The 19,899-nt window shown below is 38.4% G+C and overlaps 1 protein-coding gene across 3 annotated transcripts in view; it reads right to left on the reverse strand.

Annotated features, from left to right (window-relative positions):
- LOC129745562 (transcription factor hamlet) overlaps window positions 1-19,899 on the reverse strand; it is a 339,108-nt gene that overhangs the window by 118,221 nt on the left and 200,988 nt on the right. Inside the window, exon 1 of one of the 3 annotated variants that reach the window (XM_055738701.1) lies at window positions 4,947-6,183. The exons of the other annotated variants lie outside the window; for them this stretch is intronic. Within the exon in view, the coding sequence (XP_055594676.1) occupies window positions 4,947-4,974 (28 nt within the window). The 5' untranslated portion in view covers window positions 4,975-6,183. Of the gene's footprint in view, window positions 1-4,946; window positions 6,184-19,899 lie in introns of those variants that run through there. 3 annotated transcript variants of the gene reach the window in all.

Below are 19,899 nucleotides of genomic sequence, written 5' to 3' on the forward strand. Positions count from 1 at the left end.
GAAATCGGGTCTAGTTAAGTGGTGGCAAAATAGTTGCATCAAGTTGCACCGTGATACCCATACAAAGTACACCGAAGTGCAAACAAAATTCTTCCCCCATCGGGTGAATCAGCTGCTGTGTGTTAAGTGTAGGCGACTTACCCGGATTCCTGCTGCTAGTGGATGCCGTCGACTTAGAGACGGGAAGAAAACCCTCGAATTCCGAACCCCCCATCGGCCGAGCCCGAACAGCTAGGTTACTTTGAAAACAATCAATTTGTCCAACGTTAAATTTGTAGACGAAATGGAATTAAAGTATTAGGCAATTGGGAACAAACAAGAAATGTAGGATATCAGTGAACCCTCTAGAACTAAATTTTTTTTCCGGAGAAAATTTCACAGAAGCTTAGTTTTATGATTACTAACAACTTTTTGTTCTACGAAAAACTGTATGGATGAGAAAAAATTTTTGAATTTTTTTCCCAAAATTACATTTTATGACTTTCAATACGTACTTTTTCGATTATTGAGTTCAATCATTTTTTCCTTATTTTTGATACATATTAACACTGACCCACAGCTATATGTTTATGTAGGTTTTTAATTGGCCCACAAATAATCGAGTTAGTAAACTTATAAAAAGTAAATATTGTGCATATTTTTCGATTTGTTGTCGTACTTTTCCAACCCCGCCGAGGTTTATGTATCATACTTCTGTTAAACAGCTAATAATTTTTTGCCTAATAAGATAAAAAGAAGCGGCCTACAACAAAGTTTTTAGCCTTAAGGAAACTTATAAATTGGCACAAAAACCATCAACGCTCGGTTCCACAAGAAACACACGTTTTCTTATGTAAACGTTACCTAAGAATTTTGCAAAGAATCATGGATGAGTTTTGGAACAAAACGAAGCTTTTTAGACCCTACTAGATACAACTCATTCGCAAAAAACATCAAAAAGGCAGCAAAGGAAACAATTTCAGTTTCAAGAAGTCCAAGTACGCCTAATAGAAAAAGGGCCTTAACACGTCTCAAAAAAGCTTTGGAATTGACTAAAAAGCACCCAGACATGCAAAATCTCAAGTATAATTTATCTAATAAAAAAATTTAATTCTATGAAGCGGTTAAAAAACACAAAGAAAAAGAGGCTATGATATTTTTCAAGAATTTGAACGATTTTGATGCAGGAGTTCGTACGAAAAAAACGTATAATTACCTTAAAGAATTTGTGGCAAAGAAGAAAAGAAAAATTGCAAATATAAGCTCTAAAACTTGGGAGAATATTTTAGCTCTATGTCAAGGGGCAGGTGTTGAATTATGCCATGAACATGACTATACTCCTCTTCCAAATCCACCTACTTTTGAAGAAATCAGCAATATAATAAGAAACTTATGTAATGGCAAATCGGCTGGCTCAGATAAAGTTCATACAGAATTTTTAAAATACGCGAACGAGGAAACTATAAAACTGTTAGCAGAATTGATTAAGGATGCCTACATTTTAAATGAAATTCCCACAGAGTGGAGCAAAACAGTCCAAGTACCAATTCCAAAAAAAACTGGAGCTAAAGAACCAGATGATTTCAGGAGGATATCATTATGTAATGTGGTATATAAAGTCTATGCAAGATGGTTAGATAGGAAGATTAGGTCTTTTACAGAGGAAGTAGGATTACATCAGGCAGCTTTTACAAATAACCGATCTACAGAAGACCATATCTTTGTAGCTAGACGAGTGATGGAGGAATATTGGAATGCAGGACAGGATCTTTATGTTTTGGCTCTAGATATTAGAAAAGCTTTCGATAATGTTGATTTAAAATGCCTAGGAAATGTTTTAATCAGTTTGAATGTACCATCTCGTCTGACTGACAGAGTTCTAGCTGCCATCAGAAATGAAATGACGAGAATTAGATGGGAAAATCAGCTTTCGGAAGAAGTTAAGAGAGGAATTGGTATAAAACAGGGCTGCCCTCTATCTCCACTGTTGTTCAACTTAACAATACAAGAAGTTCTGCAAAAAGTACAAGAAAAAGTACCTGAACTAAAACTAATGGGATTAGACATTTTACAATTACCACTTCTCTTAGCTTTTGCTGATGATTTGTTGCTGATAACCTTAAACAAAGCTGATTTAGATAGAATAACTGAAGCTATAGAACTAGAACTAGGAAAAGTAGGACTCAACATCAATTGTCATAAGAGTCAAGTATTGGTGAGGTACCCAGATAATTCCAAACAACCAGAAGAGTTAATAATAAATGGAAAAAAGTTCAAAGTATGCTCAAAAATATTATATTTAGGAGTTTGCATTACTGCCACATTGAATAGGAAAATGTCCAACAGAGATAGATGTAGAAATGCGCTGAGGGTATCTAAGTTAGTGATAGAATTCTGTAAAAAATTCAAACCCAGTTGGGAACTAGGAAAGCTTATATATAAAACTGTGATCGCCCCGTCACTTCTATATGGAACTAAAGTGTCAGTCCTGGTAAAGAAAAGTAGGATTTCAATGGCCAATTATGAAAAGTTTATCCTTCGACAAATTTTTATGAATTGTACAAAGCCTAAAGATCTAAAATTCAACGCCAGGAAATTGTTAGATGGAAAAACTATAAATAGAAGAGTTAGGGTAGGAAGAATTTGCTATTATGGACACATCAAAAGAAGAGAGCCAGGTCACCCGCTACAATTGGCGTTCAATATGGAAGCTAACAAAAAGAAGGAAGGTAGGCCAAGCCTGACTTGGAAAAAGATGCTAGAAGCAGACTTCCATAGGCTGGAATTTGAGACAGAGCAGGTGTGGAACGATATGGTTAGTGACAGGGACTAGGTGAAAAAGAAAGCAGAAGAAATATACAGAAACTTAGAAAGTGAAATCTCAGATGGGGAGTCCTCCAGTGATGAAATTAAACATTGGAAACTCAAAAAAATTTAATGACGAATGAGGAATGAATGAATATGCCAGCGTTTTATTTATCTATTAGTTTAGTTCTTTCCTACTTTTTAGTACTCTTCTTTATTTCCTTTTACATCCTTTATATCCATTATATATTATTATATATATCCACATTTAATTATTATTCAATTTTTATTTCAGGAAGCACAGGTTTGCTATAACTATCATTATTGCCTATATATTCATTTTTGGAGGGGGTGGGGAAGGTCCATCCGGACACCTGATCGAAACGATGTGGAGGGTAGAGTGCACTGGGCAGTTACCCTCATTCACATATCGCAGAGAGAGGGAGGGTTCGTCTTCACATCCTATGGAACATTTCACATAACAATGGCTTTATTTTCAATTGATTGTCAATAAATTGTACTTTCGGTGGAGACCCATTATCCTTACCCCACAGAATAGTACAGGTTACTCTACTTGTACATTCATTCCCTTGAAACAGTCCACTCAAAGGCATTTTTAGGCAATGAGTTGGAAATCGAGATCGAATTGTTATGTGCGAATAGTTCGCTGCAAACGGGCTGTGCCACGCTACATAGGATGTTAGCTTACATCATACATCATACATCAAAACGAAGCTTTTTAGACCCCAGGGTTTGAGAAATTCAGAAATGACCCCAAATCGACTCAGTCTAATGTATTATATCTCCTTTCTAACTTAGGATATATTTCAACAAAAAATACCAATCTAGAAAGGTGGTAACTCTTTAATCCAACAGCGAAACATTTTTAGATCAGAAAACACACTGATTAAGGATTTCTGAGGCTACCAAATTGATATTTTTTTTTTTTAAATTGGTCCATTAACAGCTTACCGCTTTTCTAAGTTGTAACTTTTGACAATTTCTTTTAAAACCGTTTCCAGTAACAAGTTTAATCATATAGCGAAACAAAATTGTGAAACCAATTATATTCGATGCGATTTTATGATAAGTATATCCCGCCTAAAGTTGGCGTTGGGCACTAGAAAGCTAAGACTCAAAACTTGAAAAGCAAAAATCTCCTGGAAAAAAGCTAACACAATTTTGAATTCAATGCCCAAAATTGAGTTTCACTACCCTAGATTTCAAAAAAAATAAGTTTTAATTCAATAAGCCCTACAACGTTATCTATCACCTTATGATTCTAGCACTATTGTGCTCCATTTGTAGAATTTATTGTCGCCGATAGTAAAGAAGTGGTTTTGCAAATTAAATAAACATAAAATATTTATAACTTTTTCAACCCCCCAAAAGAAAGGCTCAGAAACATTAAATTTACATTTTTATTATTTCGGCATCGCAATCTTATCAAATCGACGTCCCGCAGTGTGAAACCAGAAAGCAATAGTACCTAAATACCATATTAGTAGCCAAAATAATTTCACACCCAAGCGTCCTAGGTAAAACTCTGTGTTCGGTTTTGGCGAAAAACTAAACTCCAAATTAAGACATTTGTATGTTTATGATCGGTTCGTGGTGCCCACTTGCTAGAAGATTCGAACTCCCGTCGGGGTTGAGTTTGAAAAATGCGGCGCACCACCAACATCGGTAATGATCCCGCAAATCATAAACAGCAAATAAAATTGATTTATTCGTCCAACCGGTACCCATAAACGCGACACGTTTTCCTCCAAAGTAAAAAAAAAACGTGAGGTGGTTCCATTCTCGAAGTTGCCGCTGCTGATAAGAATACTTTCCAAACTCGAATCCAAGCCGAAGGCTATTTAATCATAATTAATTAAATCAAATTCGAAACTCACACTATTTGCGAAAAAAAGTGGGACCCACACCGACGGATTTAACGATCTCACGAAAAGGCTCAAAGTTTGTCGTCGTCGTCGTCGTCAATCAACAACTGGTCTCCAAGAAAGTGTCATAAACATCCCCCCGAGGAGGGCTTATCGGTTCCTCCATGCGAATGTCCGTCATTATTCGCGACATTAACTTTACAATCTATAGTGATTTGTTTCTGTTCCGAACGATCTGGGTGGGGGGAGCCCAAAAACGAAAGAAAAAACACATACCTGGCATCATGAATTCGATATCAACCATAGCACTCGAATTGCTGCTTCTGCCGCTTTTTCACTAGGGTACTGCTACTGTTTTCGACTGTTCGGGATCAGCTCCCGGGGGTGACCATCAAGTTCCGACGGTTCACCGGGCACTACTTATATTAGAATTATAACAACTTCCTCCCCTCAGAGGCACTGAATCAGCCAGCCTTTTCACCGATATGCGAAGGTGGCGCTCAAGAAGGCCGGGGATCACGACCAGAAACATTTATATCCTAATTAGAATTATTTATCATTTTGCTCGTTCTCTTCCAATAGGGTGATTGTTTTGGAATGGGGGTGGGTTTGGTTGCTTTCGGATCACGCACGAAAGATCACGACACTACGCCTAGCGGCACCACTACAGTGTTGTTGAGTCACGTGGCCAATAAAAATCACAGGCTTTTCGAGGTGGCCAAAGATTGGTAATCACGAAGCTTGCGCGGGGTTAATGAAAACCCATAAAATAAACCTGACTCCTCGGAGGGAAATTTCTGGTGACCGGTTCGCCGATGGCTATGCGTGACCTCGATTAGATTCCAAACCGAACCGAAAAACACACTATTAAAGCAAACCGATTACAGCACTAGAGCTCGGCAAAGGGTCTACCGGAATCGATTCCCCAAAGTTGTTCTGGACGATTCCACGGGATTCCAATTGATACGGTCAAGTGGCAATTTGCAACTTTTTTCCTTAAACAAGGCGTTTCGGCTCGCGTGACTACGCGAGAAAATTCACCCTTTAAATCACTTCCTTCTTCCAGTTTTGATCTCAATTGGGCGAACGGAAAAAGGGGGCAACTTTAAAATTTGTTCATTCACCCACGTTGCACCACGAAGAAACGACAACAACAATCCACCAACAAATCTGGCGAGCCTTCATTTATGCTAATCGATCACTCTTGTCCACCTGGAGGAGGCCCCACAAACTCTAGCCGGCACAATCCGCCAATACCTCACCAGAGTTTCACAAAACTATCACAGACCAGGGCACAGTCTCCAGACAACCCACCACAATCTAGTTACTACACTGACCCGAGCACACTCTCCCGAGCCTCGCCAAGGACCTCGGTCGGTACGATTCCGCAAAACCGTTCGCGTCGTCCTTGCTGTGTCACGACGAATCTCGCAATTTTCCGTCACAGTCGTCGTCGCCTGCTCGGTCGAGTTGTCTGTCTGTCGGATGCTAAGAATAGACTAACAAATTCTTCCCATGCAATTATCACAGCACATTCTGTACACACCGAAGTAGAGAGGAAGAGGCAGCAAAGCAAAGCGAAGAGAGAGCGAGGACCCATCAACGAACGACATCAACAGCACATATCGCACCACACCACACGATGGACGACGACACGGTGGCACATGTCACTCACTACCACCAGCACCACCAGAGTTACCCAGCTGGAAAAATCACGGAAAACAACAACAGAAATTTTTCACCCCATCGAATCGGAAATACAAGAGAGAGAGAACGAGCGAAAAGTAACCCACCAGGCAGTCGTCACCAACACAGACGAGCGGGCGAAAACCCAATGAAATCAAAGTTAGCCAGAGAGGGATGGAAATTGGTTTGGGAGATAACAAACAGCAAGATAACCAAACGATGGATTGGGTGGTGGTAACTCAGCCCTGCGGGTGGGTGTCTTTGAGGGAAATAAGGAAAATCTGTGCGGTCCTAAAAAAATGACAGGATGATTGTTTGTTCTGCGATGATAGAACTGTCGCCTATGTTGTTCGATATATGAGTGTTTTGCTGAACGTTTTTTTACTGGGAACTTTTTATGTAATAATATTATACCAAGGAATTTTCTTTTTGAGGCTGAAATAAATTATAGAATACCCACAAACTAGAAAAGTAGGAAATAAATCATAATAAAGACCAAAAAGAGTGTTGAAAACGCAGATTTCAGTGGTGGAATAGAGTTATCTTTATTCAGTGAGGTCAGTAGAATACAACTATATTAATTACAGATAGCTAGTCACTTTCCACTTCTTATATTCCCTAACCGGGAAAGTACTCATTTCTCAATGAGTACTTTGATATTCTTACCCAGAATGTCTGGCAACACTGTTGTGTCACCACAAACCCAATTTGAGTATTCCCTCCCAACTGAGTGATGATGTAAACATTTGTACCGCGTTTATCATCATCACCTGTCATCAGCAATCATTGATCTATTGTTCTCGATTGCGAATTGAACAACAAGCAAGAGGAATCAAAACAAACAATATTTTGGTTCTGGTGCAATCGGCAGCAATGTGGATCCACCGAGTCCGTAAGTATCAACAAAGAGTTTGAATTTTAAGAGACAGTTCTTTATCGAATAGCATTGAAACGATTGAAACGCTCAAATTCCTTAGGAAATTAGTTGAAAAAAAAATTACGAGAAAATACTCTTCTGAATTTCCGTTTTGACTGTTGATGTATTTTTTCAGAAAAATAAAATACGCTAAATTTGAAAAACATCGGAAATCAACAATTTCAACAATCTATCCAGAGACAAATGTGAAGAAACTTGAACAACCTTAAAGGAGCGAACGAATCAACATAGGAATTCAACTCGCTGCCACAATCCCATGAAATGCCCGTAGAAATTTTCATCGCTATGTCGGGACCAGCAATAGCTATTTATCTTCGACCGTCAACAGATCAAGAAGTTATCCTCAAAATAAGCAAGCTCGACAACTCAAAATGTCCGGGACTGGATGATAGTCGTCAGCACATTTCGTCAAAGCGAATCATATCATTTTGGCACTTTTGAGTAGAGACGTTTTCAACGATTGCATACAAAACGGTAAATTTTCTGCTATCAAGAGTATTGTAGATTGCATCCACTAGCTCAGAAGCTGCTGTCAGAGTACTCGATCTTCCGCGAAAGCCTTATTGATAGGTGTATAGGATACTGTGGTGCTTCAGGAATTGCTAGACACGATCAGCTATATGGTGCTCCAGGATCTTGCTGAACACCGATAGTATAAAAATCGGGTGATCTTTGCTTCAATCTATCTTTTTTACTGTTTTATAGATGGGAAAAATTTGTTATATTTTCAGGAACTCTGGGAATTCACCGTTTTGTATGCATTAATGCAGAGATTGAAGCTAAGATCGCCCGATTTCTATACTATCGGTGTTCAGTAAAATCTTGGATCAGCTAATAGCTGATCGTGTCTCGCAATTCCTGAAGCACCACAGTATCCTGCACACCTATCAGTATGCTTTCGCAAAAGATCGAGTACTCTGACAGCAGCTTCTGCGCTAGTGGATGCAATCCACAATGCCCTTGGTAGCAGACATATGGCAGTTTTGTTCTTAGACTTGAAGAAGGCTTTTAACAAGATCGACCAGACTATTCTTCTCCGGAAACTGGAAGCTTGTTGAATAGGAAACAGCACGCCCAAATCAACCAGTTACTAGTGATGTAGGTTACTTGCCTGTTGGAGTTCCTCAAGGCAGCAATCTAGGGCTTCTGCTGTTCATCCTATATGTGAATGATCTGCAAAAATTACGTTTGCCTTGTTAACCCAGACTGGTTGCTAGCAATACTTCACTGTCCTACGATCACACCGATGTTGGAACAATGATTTCTTAGTGTAGGGAATAAAGTGAGGAGAAATATCTATGTGAAATGTACGGAAAAAATTAACTACTGGAAGAATGGCAACACTTGTTCAAAAGTAAGCAGGTTTCTGTTGATGTACTCAGCAACTATCGGTCTGAGAGAGCGTTTGTTTCTATTAGAGAGAAACAATGTGTGTAGAGTATTAGAAGAAGAGAATTGATCGGGAACCAAAATGAAAAGACGAATCAGTTAACAGAATAATTTCGAGGGAGGTAAATCGCGTTTTGGTATTGTCCGAAAAAAGTGTAATTTGCGTAGAATAAAATGGCGGACTTTGTGAAAGAATAGAATTTGGAAGGAAAGGAGTGAGAAAATGTTAAAGTCAATAGAAATTAGTTTGGTCAGTCGCGACACCCAGATGTCCACTGATTTAGAAAAACTTCAGGAAATTGAATTGAAGATGGAACGCGCATATATACGGCATTAGAAATGAACTAAGCGCTATAGGTACACAGCATCAAATAGATGATTTCGAGATTCGTTCCTGCAAAACAATTAATCTGTGTGTATCATGCATTTGTGCAATCCAAGTTACAGTATATGGTCTCGATTTGGGGAGCTGCTAGGAAAAGCTACATCGGACCTCTTCAAGCCTTGCAGAACCGATGTTGTGGAACTGAATCACACTTTGAAGTTCTCTTAAAGTGGCTATTGGTAGTATCAAGTGCGAGGCTTCTCAGAATAGATCGCGGGAGGAGAAAAGTTTAGGTCGTTTATAAACTTTTAAAGCAGTTTATAAACGACCTAGATTTCTCCTCCCACGATATATTCTAAGAAGCCTAGCAAAGTGTGATTCAGATCCACTGTAAACTGTATATTCCGCTTTTCGACCACAACCAACAAATCCAGCATCTAAATCACAAATTTTCAACAAGATCAAGAGGAAATCTAGCATCTAGGAGAGCCAATACCCGAACGCCCGAAAAGAGAGTAATCTCTCTAGGGACTTAAAGGACTTAAGGGAAGTTAAATTCCTCACTTGGAAAATACCTGCCACTAATCGCCACAATACAACTTTTCTCTATACTCCCTCTCCGCTAGCCACCACCCGCCGCCAAATCGCCACCAAGCTACCATCAATTAACACCACCAAGCAAAAAATGTGAAAAGTGTAATTGTGAAGAAAAGAAATAATGTTCAACCAAAATATTGTAAATTATGAAAAGAAGTATCAAAAAAATTTAAATAATAGTAAGGAGGTTTTATGCCCTCAGGAGCACGGTCTTTTAATTTTAAAATAAGACGAACTCTCGGGGCTTTCCCCTGCTCTTAAAAAAGCACACATAAAGAATGAAGTTCTGTAGTGTCGTTTAGCATAGTAGTTTCTAAATTAATAATTTTTACATTAATTACCCTTTTATTGCATAATATCTTTTCTTAGAGATATTCAAAACTCATTGGATTTAAACTTAAACCACCTTAAACCATAGTTCTATAAAAAAAAACTTAATAAGTTTGTAGATGTTTAAAAAGCGTTTTTTTTCTCAAACAGGTTAATACCGAATTTCGTCATCTAGCATATGATTGATAAGCGATATAAGCTTGACGTCTACTTCGTCCGTTTAGATAAGGTCGAGAACTTTAGCCCCACTTTATTGCCCACTTGATAGCGCCAAAGCCCTATGCTCCATCTTATCAAATCAAACAGATCTACAAATCAATATGTCATGGGTAAAAACGTTATTTCTCGTGGTTAAGAAACAAAAATTGAAATTGCTGATGACATCAACAGTTATTATCATCTGAAGAAAATTTTGTAATTATACACACACATATCAGACTCTACTACAATAATGAGCTTCCTTGGAGGTGAAATTATCGGTGTAAGATTCTATGCCGATTCTATTAGGCACAATATTCCCGTATGTTTGGATAACGTGCCACTATTAAGCCTACCTCAATTTTGATACCTGATGCCTAAAAGAAAGCAAATAAAACATATCTCATATCCTATCACAAGACAAAGCAGGATGGAAGCAAGGATATTGTCAAATGATGACTCAGGAGTATTTCACCCAAAAACCTGGTCAAAATGTGAAAATGAACTATTTCTATGATTTCTATGTTTATTTGCTTCTTGAATACATTTGACACCATGTACCTACCAGTCAGTTTTTCAATATCTAGTTTTTTTTAAGAACAATAGCGGCCGTTAAAACTTAATATTTTTATCAACTCGAATTTTAAAACATCCATATCAAAATAGCGTCACAGTTCAACTTGTGATTACTAGTGTTGGAGTTGTGACTTAACAACAAATTTTGAAAGAAGAATTAAAACGAATGTTAGATTTTATATTTGAGGATGTATGATTGCGAAAAAGTGATTCAGATACTGTACATGGATCTTTCAAAAATTCTTTATTTTGTTTGCAGTTTTCAAAGCTTTTTTTTGTTCAATAAGTGTTTTCATGAACCATGTACAGAAGAAAAAACTTCCACATACTTCCGCACTTGTGATATTTTCAATGTTGAAGTTGAAAAAATTGTCTTCCTTTTAGTAGAATCCTTTCAATTTGCCATGCTTATTTAATTATTTTCATAAAAAAAAGTTTTTCGAATTATAGTTTAAAATTGTTTTTTCGTGCTTATTGCAAATAATTTGTTTACCTAATGCTAATTTTCATCAACGTTTTTCTCGAAGAACATGTATAAAAGTCGCAGTATTGTTTTTGAATGTTTGAAAGTTAAACACTATTTGTTTTAGAAATTTTAAGAGAGAAAACTCTTGGATTTTTAGTTACGGGTTTTAAGTCGAGTATTTAGTCATATACATTTTAATTTTTTGTTTGCAGAATGAACGATAATTTTTCAGAGCTCAGCAGTTTAAAATAATCATGCAGTATAGAGTATAGAGATCGCTCTACAGATCAAATCTTCTATTTTTAGAGAAAAGGCTCATTCAAATTCCACGAAGAGACGAAAAAATAAGAGAAAAAACGCAGGAGCTCCATAAACTCGTACTTATGAATGTTTTAAACTATGCAGCACAAATGAACTAAGGGCAGCAGGATATACGCATGCTTCAAAAATAATTCAAAGCGACTGAATTGCTGAGTCGTTTTGAAGGGGATTTTCGTTAGAATAATTTAATGATATTCGTACTATTCAAGGTGGAAGATAATATTTGAAGTTTCAAGCGGATTCGATACTGATATCGACTTTTTTTTTATTATCAGAACGCTTAAAAATCACTGCTGGGTAATTGAATTGGCTAAAAATTATTTCCATAAACTATTATGATGTTTTAACAGTCTTATTCTAAGATATTCAAATGTATGACGGTTTTGACATAAGCGAAGAGTGGGTTGGAACTCTTCTTTTGGCAGGATTACCGGAATTATACAGCAAAATGGTGATGTCATCAAAACGAGGCTACTGAAGGTAGTTAGGGGCCGTTCACTAATTACGTAAGCACGATTTTGGAAATTTTCAACCCTCCCTTCCCCCCTGGTAAGACAAAGTAAGATTTTTCAAAACCCCCCCTCCCCCCCTTGTAAGATCTTACGTTTTTTAATCTTTGAGAAATTGACACGTTATTATCAAAAAAAGCTTGTAAAATAGGTAACAATAATTTTCAGTAATTTCCACAATCAAAAAACTACATAAAATCTAAGTTCCGATTTAAAAAAGAGAGATCAGGATAGCACAAGGTACCATAAAAAATTGTTATGTTTTACCTGCAAATCATGAAAATTTAAAAAAAAATTCTACACTACTAGAATTAGGGCAAAAATGTTTAATGACAATCACGTTGTCTACTAACCTAAAAGCTCAGACTCATTCAGCGGTAAGCGATAAAGTTTTTGGTAAATCGCTAGTAAAATGTATAGTAGGTAGTGTCTATCACTGAAAAAACTGTCTAGAAATTCATTATTTAATGCGCCTTATATGGATTTTAAAAGATTTTTTATGGATAAAGTCATTTTCGAAATATGATGGATTCAACTCGTGGTGTCACAACGCGCCATTTTCCTTTTTGTTTCTTTAAATTTCTCAATTAAAAAGATTGTTTTGATGGAAGTGAAAAGTGACAATCTTTTTTTAATAATGTGTTTAGTGTTTTTAAAGCATGTTGGTTTGAATTGGTTATCTATAAATTTTATAGAACCTGCCATTTTTTTTATTAATTTAAAGAGATTAAAAGATAAATAACATAACATCAAAATTTACCAACAAATAGGTAGTGAATAAAAAAAAAACCTGAGTAATATGGTTTCGTATGGCTGTGGCTGTGATGAATTTTTAATGTTACATTTCTTACGTAAGATTTTTGGAAACCCCCCCTACCCCCCTAGTAAGAGATCGTAAGCAAATGTGAAACCCCCCCACCCCCCTTATGTGCTTACGTAATTAGTGAACAGCCCCTTAGAGCACCTGAGCAATCAGCAGGAACAGAGTATGCAGTGACGATTCAATTTTCAATGCGGAATATGCAAATCGCCTAACCATCTTTTAAGGGATTGTCCGATTGTCCATCTGAAGATAGGAAGTCGAATGCATGGTGTACAGTTTTATCGACGAATGGAAGCGAACATTTTGACGATGATTCGAGCTGGTATTTAGATTCCGGTATTTCGAATCATTTTGAAAATTCCGTGTCAAAATTGGAAAACCAACCAACCAACAAAGTTGCCATGAAAACTGAAGCTGTTACCCGAGTGTAGTCAAGACGACCAGCCAATCGAGGTCAACGATGTGCAGGTCATTTCGGAGATTTCTACGAACCTGGGGTGAAATTATGAATCCTTTTCGATTCGAGTTACCCGTTTCGAGTTGAACTCGAATCGAATTAGAATCAATATTACGAATCTCGTTCGAGTTCTAAATTTTAACGTATTAGATTTCGAGTAAATCGGGTAGTAGATCATCTCGATACGTTCCATTCGAAACGAGATCGGTGATGCCAAAGTTGGTCGAATCGAACGAAACTCGATTGTTTCGAGTTCCATAATCCCGCCCCTGATTTCGGTGAGCCAAATAGTGAAGCGCGGATACACTGTCACGTTTAGCACATCTGGTGTGAAGATCAACGAAGAGAAGGGAAACCTGGTGGCTACCGGCGTGTTGGAGAATGGTTTGTTTCGTCTGGCGCAATTGCCTTTACCAACAGCAATGAGCGCGTCTTCCTTCGTGGATATCAAACTGTGGCATAGGAGGATAGGCCATCTCAACCTGGAAAGTGTCTAGCGATTGAAACGTGGTATGGTCTCCGGAGGACAAATCAGAGGTCCAGCGGAAATTGAAGATCGGTATTCAACATGTTCGATGTGTAAGCAAACTCGTCTTCCTTTTAACAAGCAAGGCTCACGTGCGCAAGAAATCTTGGAAAATGGTCCATTCCGATGTTTGCGGACCAATGGAAGTTAATTCGTTGGGCGGCAGCAGATATTTAGTTACGTTCACGGATGATAAATCTCGAAGCATCGCAGCGTGTTTCCTGAAAAAAAATCAGCAAATGAAATTTTTTAACCATTCGAAAATTACCTATGTTCATCAGAGCGGCAACCGACAACGCGAAGGAGTTTTGCAACAAGAAGCTGGAAGACCATCTGAACAGTCTGGGGGTTCGCCATCGAAAAACGGTGGATTATACTCCCGAACAAAACGGTTTAGCCGAATGTGTGAACCGTACAGTAGTAGAACGGGCCAGGTGCATGTTATTTGAAGCGGATCTGCCGAATCATTCTGGGCAGCAGCAACGGAAACAGCGGTCTACCTGATGAATCGATCACCTACAAAAGGACACGAGGTGACACCTGAGGAAATGTGGAGCGGATGGAACCCGAACCTAGCCCACGTCCAAGCCAATGCAGAAAAGGAGGAAGTGGGATGTAAAGTCCCATAAGTGCAGCTTCACTGGTTACGAACCCGAAGCGAAGGCGTATCGACTGTGGGATCCGAAAAAGAAAACGTTGGTAACATCTCGAGATGTCGTTTTTGTTAGTGAAAATCCGAATCATAGCATCGTTGTGTCCGTACCTGAGCAAAAAGTAGCCCCACTAGTCTTCGAGCAAACAGTTCAGGATGGTCAGCTGCAATTCCAGCGGTGGTCGAACAATCTGGGTCTGATAAATAAGTGTCGGTTCCTGAAGTTGAATGCATTGTAGACGTTAGTGCTTCTTCGTTAGTCGGTTCTTCAAACTATGGCAGCGTAGACGAATCAAGCGACAATAGTAACGATGCAGCACGTGACAATCGAGGTCCTGAATCAGGAAAGAGAATCCCCATCAGGGACTGCCCGCCAGAAGTATCGATGGTGGTGATCCTCGTACTCGTTCCGAAGCCCTGGAACCGAACCCAACCCTAGGCATTGGCAGGAAGCAATAGATGAAGATTATCGATCGCTCAACGCGAACCGTAAATCTGTTGTATGTACTTAGGTGAATGGCTTTTCAAGAAGTAGCTCAATGGAAATGGTGACGTTGTGCGCCACAAAGCCAGGTTGGAGGCACATGGATTCTCCCAAAAGTTTGGCGTGGATTTCGACGACGAGTCTTCGCACCTGTTCGCAAACAGGTAACGTTCCGTACCTTGTTCGTGGTGGCAAGTAGTCGTTACATGGTTGTCAAACACGTTAACGTCAAGACTGCGTATCTTCATGGACAACTTTACGAGATTGTCTTTATGAAACAACCGGAAGGGTATGCTGTTGGAAAAAGTGTATGTCGCCTCAACAAAAGCCTGTAAAGTCCACTCGAGTATGAAACCATACACTCGATTCATCCCTGCGAAAAACGTCTATATCCGTCGAACGGGAACTGTCATCGTTTATCTATTGGTTTACGTTGATAATATGGTAGTGATAATCGAGACTGAGGAGGAGTTCCAAGAAATATTCCAAGGTCTTCTGTTGAACTTCAGAATCAACAACCTTGGAGGCATGGAAGTTGTACGTGGTCCAGATGGGTTCAAGCCTACAACAGTACATCCGGAAGTTAACCCAACAATTTGGTCTCGGGGAGGCCAAACCCTGCAAGATTCCTCTTCATCCGAGCTACCTATAGCAGAAGGAGGAGAAGGAACGGCTGCCAAACAACCAGTAGTATCTCAGGCTTATCGGAGGTCTGCTTTACGTAGCTGTTCATACCAGGCAAAACGTGGCTGTCAACACATCTATCCTAGATCAAAAATCCAGCTACCCAACCCAACTGGATTGGAATGAGCGTGTGCTGCGATACCTGAATACGACATCCGACTTCAAGTTGAAACTGGGTTCCACAGAAGTCGAGTTGGCGATGTACTTGGATACGGACTGGGCCAGTGATGCATGGGACCAAAAATTTAACTCTGGCCAAGCAGTATTTTTTGGAGGAGGCATCGGCCCTTATTCCGCGCCGCGCGCCGCGACGACAGTCGAGTCATTCGATTCCAGGAGTCGCTTCAGGTGAGGAACGTCACTTCGGAAGAACTGTGGAAATGAACCTCCGTCACTTAACTTACACCGACGGAATAAGGTGACTAGAGTGCCGTGACGGTAAGGTGACTATCGTCACCTCATGCGCGGCGCAGAATAAGTGTCATCATATCCTGGGGATCCAGAAAGCAAGCGTGTGTGGCCCTCAGCTCAAATGAAGCTGAATTCGTTGCACTCGATGAAGGGTGCTAAGAATTGCTTTGGGTGCACCGGCTGATTAGCGAAATCAGTGGAGACGAGTCCAGGTCCGCTAAAGTGTTCGAGGATAATCAGAGCTGCATTAAGATGGTTGACAGTGACCGGTTCGAGCGACGAAGTGAGGATATTGACACACGGTCCTTTTTCGTTCGCGAATATGGGCGTTTAATAGAAGAAAATAATCATAGTAACCCGTGTATTAAATTTGAATAAAATTCTCTCTCTTGTTTCAACTGTTAACAAGGCAAGTTCATTCTTCAGGGCTCTCCATATTCCAAAACATTTAAGTTCGAATCCCATAAGTTCCCCATGGATAAGATGTTTTTCTCTTTTCCCTGTTACTGATTATATAATAAGAATGTCAATCAGTTACTAGCTTGCCAGGTATATACATGGATGCCGGAAAACTTGTAAGTGAACTAGCCCACATGATTGACTCGTTCTTTTAAAAAAAATACCTACACCAACACAATACATTCACTCCTTAGCAGTTCATACGAAGCCATGGTAGTCCGGGTATGATGCGAGATATGTCGAACTAATTAATCTAACAAATGCATGTACGCACATACTTACGCAGAAACTGCGGTGAATCCGTGCACCCATGTTAGATAACCAACATATATACATATATACGAAAAGGTTTTGTGATAGCTGAATTTCAAATTTATTTGTATTCTACTAAGTGTCATATTTCGAATTTGGTCTTTAATATAATACAAAAATTTAAGGACAAATTATACAAAGCCTGAGAAAATTATATTTTTCTATTTATTTTTCTAGGTTTGGTTGGAGTCTTAAAATGAAACTAAGGAGGATGTTTTAGTAAGAAAGGGATATATGAAGGGATCAAACCAATAAAATAAATAATTGGTCTATGAGAAAAAGATAGAATCCAGCATTCATTTCTAATGTTAAGATTGCAATATGAAATATATATTAATATATATTAATATTAAAAAAAAAAAAGTGCTATGAAAATTATTGATATGTTCAAGAAATTTTGGACAAATCGTTAAAGAAAATCTTGTTAGAAATTTTCTGAAATGAAGAAGAAAAAAATGAATAAACCGAAACAACAAAACCCAGACCAGGATTCCCTCAATTATTTTCCACATTACACCTCGATCCTACTTCCGTAGGACCAGAAGGGGCACTCATTTTCTCTCACCGATATCTAACCCAACTGCAGGAGGTGAGCACTCAGCAATCCTTAGCTCTGGTAAGTTTTCCCATCAAACGTAGACGATTTCCTTCCATTCTGTACCGAATCATTCGTCCTGCTGCTATCGTTGTCGCTGTGTTCCACGGAAGGACTCGCAAGAATGAGAACTCTACATTTCTTGTTGGATTTTTACGGCGTGGATGGCCCCGTCAGAATAAGATCTTTATTCTTTACAAAACGATGATGCTGGTGCTGCTTCGTTGCCTCGTGATGGTTTGGTAGGTACCGTACAGTCTGTTGTGGATGGAGTGATGATGATGATTTTGGCTCCTCCTCCGGCGCTCCGGATGGGACGTTCACAGTTGAGCGCACACAAACACATCCATGGTAGAGCATCAGCCAGCCAGCAGAGACACACGGCCGGAGGTATCTCCCGCATTTGTATTCCAAACAGACAATCCTACAACAGCACCATCCGGAGATAGAAGAGTGGCAATGTGTTCGAATCGAATACGACTGGACTGGGTTGGGTGACGCAAAAGGTTCGCTCTCGAAAATAGTAGGACTAGGTCCGCGTCCGCCACTGACTAACTCTGGCTGACTGATAAGACACGAACATTCTGAGAGGGCATCTCACTCTGGCTCGCATCTCCGATTCCGGCCCATTGTCGGCCTTCTTTCTGTTGAGTCGACTTTTAGTAGAGGGTGATGATTCCGCATCCATACCTACATAGGAGATGTATCACTCACATTGATTGCATTGATGTGGGGGCGGGATTTACAAGGATGCTGAATCTGTCGGGTTGGCTAGAGCAGATGACGACGATGATGCAACTCATCTTTGCTTAGCTGGTGTTGACACACATTCAAACAGATAGGAAGTTTTCTTCCTACGAACGACAGCAGCAACAAACAACGTGATCTGATAGGATGAAAAGTGTGGATGGTGTGGAAAAAATTGGGATTTCCTTCCTACCAACATTCTTCTAGCATAGTCGGTCGAATCAAGAGGAAACGAATGCTCGAGAATGAGCTTTTCTGCTATCTGCTATCTCTTTTAGGCTTGTGTCAAAATTTCTAAGAAAATTCGTCTCTTGTCCAATCGAGAGTCTTACTGATAACGAAGCATGTTGACACTTTTCTGAGCGATGGGGTACACCGAGAGGATGGAATTTATTTGGCAAATATATTTCGGATTTTTTATTGCTGTAGCTTTGTAACGTTCAACGGCAATATGTAAGTAGATAGCTAGGAATGTAGGATACGTTTTTTAGACAAAAAAAAAAAGACCTAATAAATTCTCATTGAAACAAACAAGTTTTTGAGAAACATTATATTCTGGTCATGTAAATCCGTGAAATATTAAAAATTATTGTTTCGAAATCGCACCGAGTCAAAATCGATAGATCGCTGTACTTGTATGTGAATTGTTATTTAATTTTTTTTTTAATGTCGATGTTTTAAGAAATACTCTTTCAAAATTCATTCTTTTAAAAACACATAATTATGTTAGAGAGAAAAAGTGAATAATAAGTAGAAAAGCATTCGCACATACTTGGCAATTTTGTGTCGTATCATGGTCTGATGTTTTGGTGAATTTTTTTTCCTTTAACAGCTGCAAAATGCTTTATGTATGCATTTTGCAATAATAGTAAATAGTAAAAAAAATATACTAAGAGTATATAATTATTTAGGTTTAAGTTATTTTATTTATAGTTTTTCATTTGAAATCATTACTTTCGAAAATTAGTCCTAAGAATGTTCAGTTTTTCTAAGCTTTAAAAAGTAAATGAGGGATCTTGAAGGCTTCATTTATATTCAACTCTCGTGAACTCGAAACATTCAGATTTTACTAAAAATCATTGTTTTTTAAGTATCTAAAAATAAATAATGTTAAACAACAAATCAATGAAATATATTTTCAGCTGAATTTTGCTGAACAGAAGTTAAAGTACAACTTATTTTATCAACAAAAATTATCATTAATAGTTTTTTCATTATTAAAAAAAAAATTAAGGTAAATTTTAGATTTGTCAAAGATTTTTCGCTCTTCAAAATGAGTTCAGATGATATTTTATAATAATGATTTTCACCTGTTTTGCCAAGCGCAGCAAGATTTTTGAGGAATTTTGATATTTAATTCCGAATCGGAATTCTGCATTTTGAATCTAAATAAAAATTTTGAATTCCTCATTTGAAATCGATTTCGGAATCTTAATTCCAAACCAAAGCTCTCAATAACACTAGTTTACAAAATTTAAGAAAAATCGTGAACTTAATTGACCCAACTATATTTATGTGAAATCGGGCGCTGAATCCGAAAATGAAATTCAAAAAAATCTCAGTAGAACAGTTTTTGAGTTACGCTCCAAACATGAAATTTTGGAAATATAAAAAAGTACTTGAACTTGATTCAAATATCTTGGCTAGAGGTGAATAAATTTGTTATCGATCATCTGAACTTCATTTTTACGTATGATCAAGAGTATTGCTGATATTAGTGACTTTATGATAGAAAAAGTTATAAT

The sequence above is a fragment of the Uranotaenia lowii genome, chromosome 2 (assembly GCF_029784155.1).
Source record: "Uranotaenia lowii strain MFRU-FL chromosome 2, ASM2978415v1, whole genome shotgun sequence".
NCBI lineage: Eukaryota > Metazoa > Arthropoda > Insecta > Diptera > Culicidae > Uranotaenia > Uranotaenia lowii.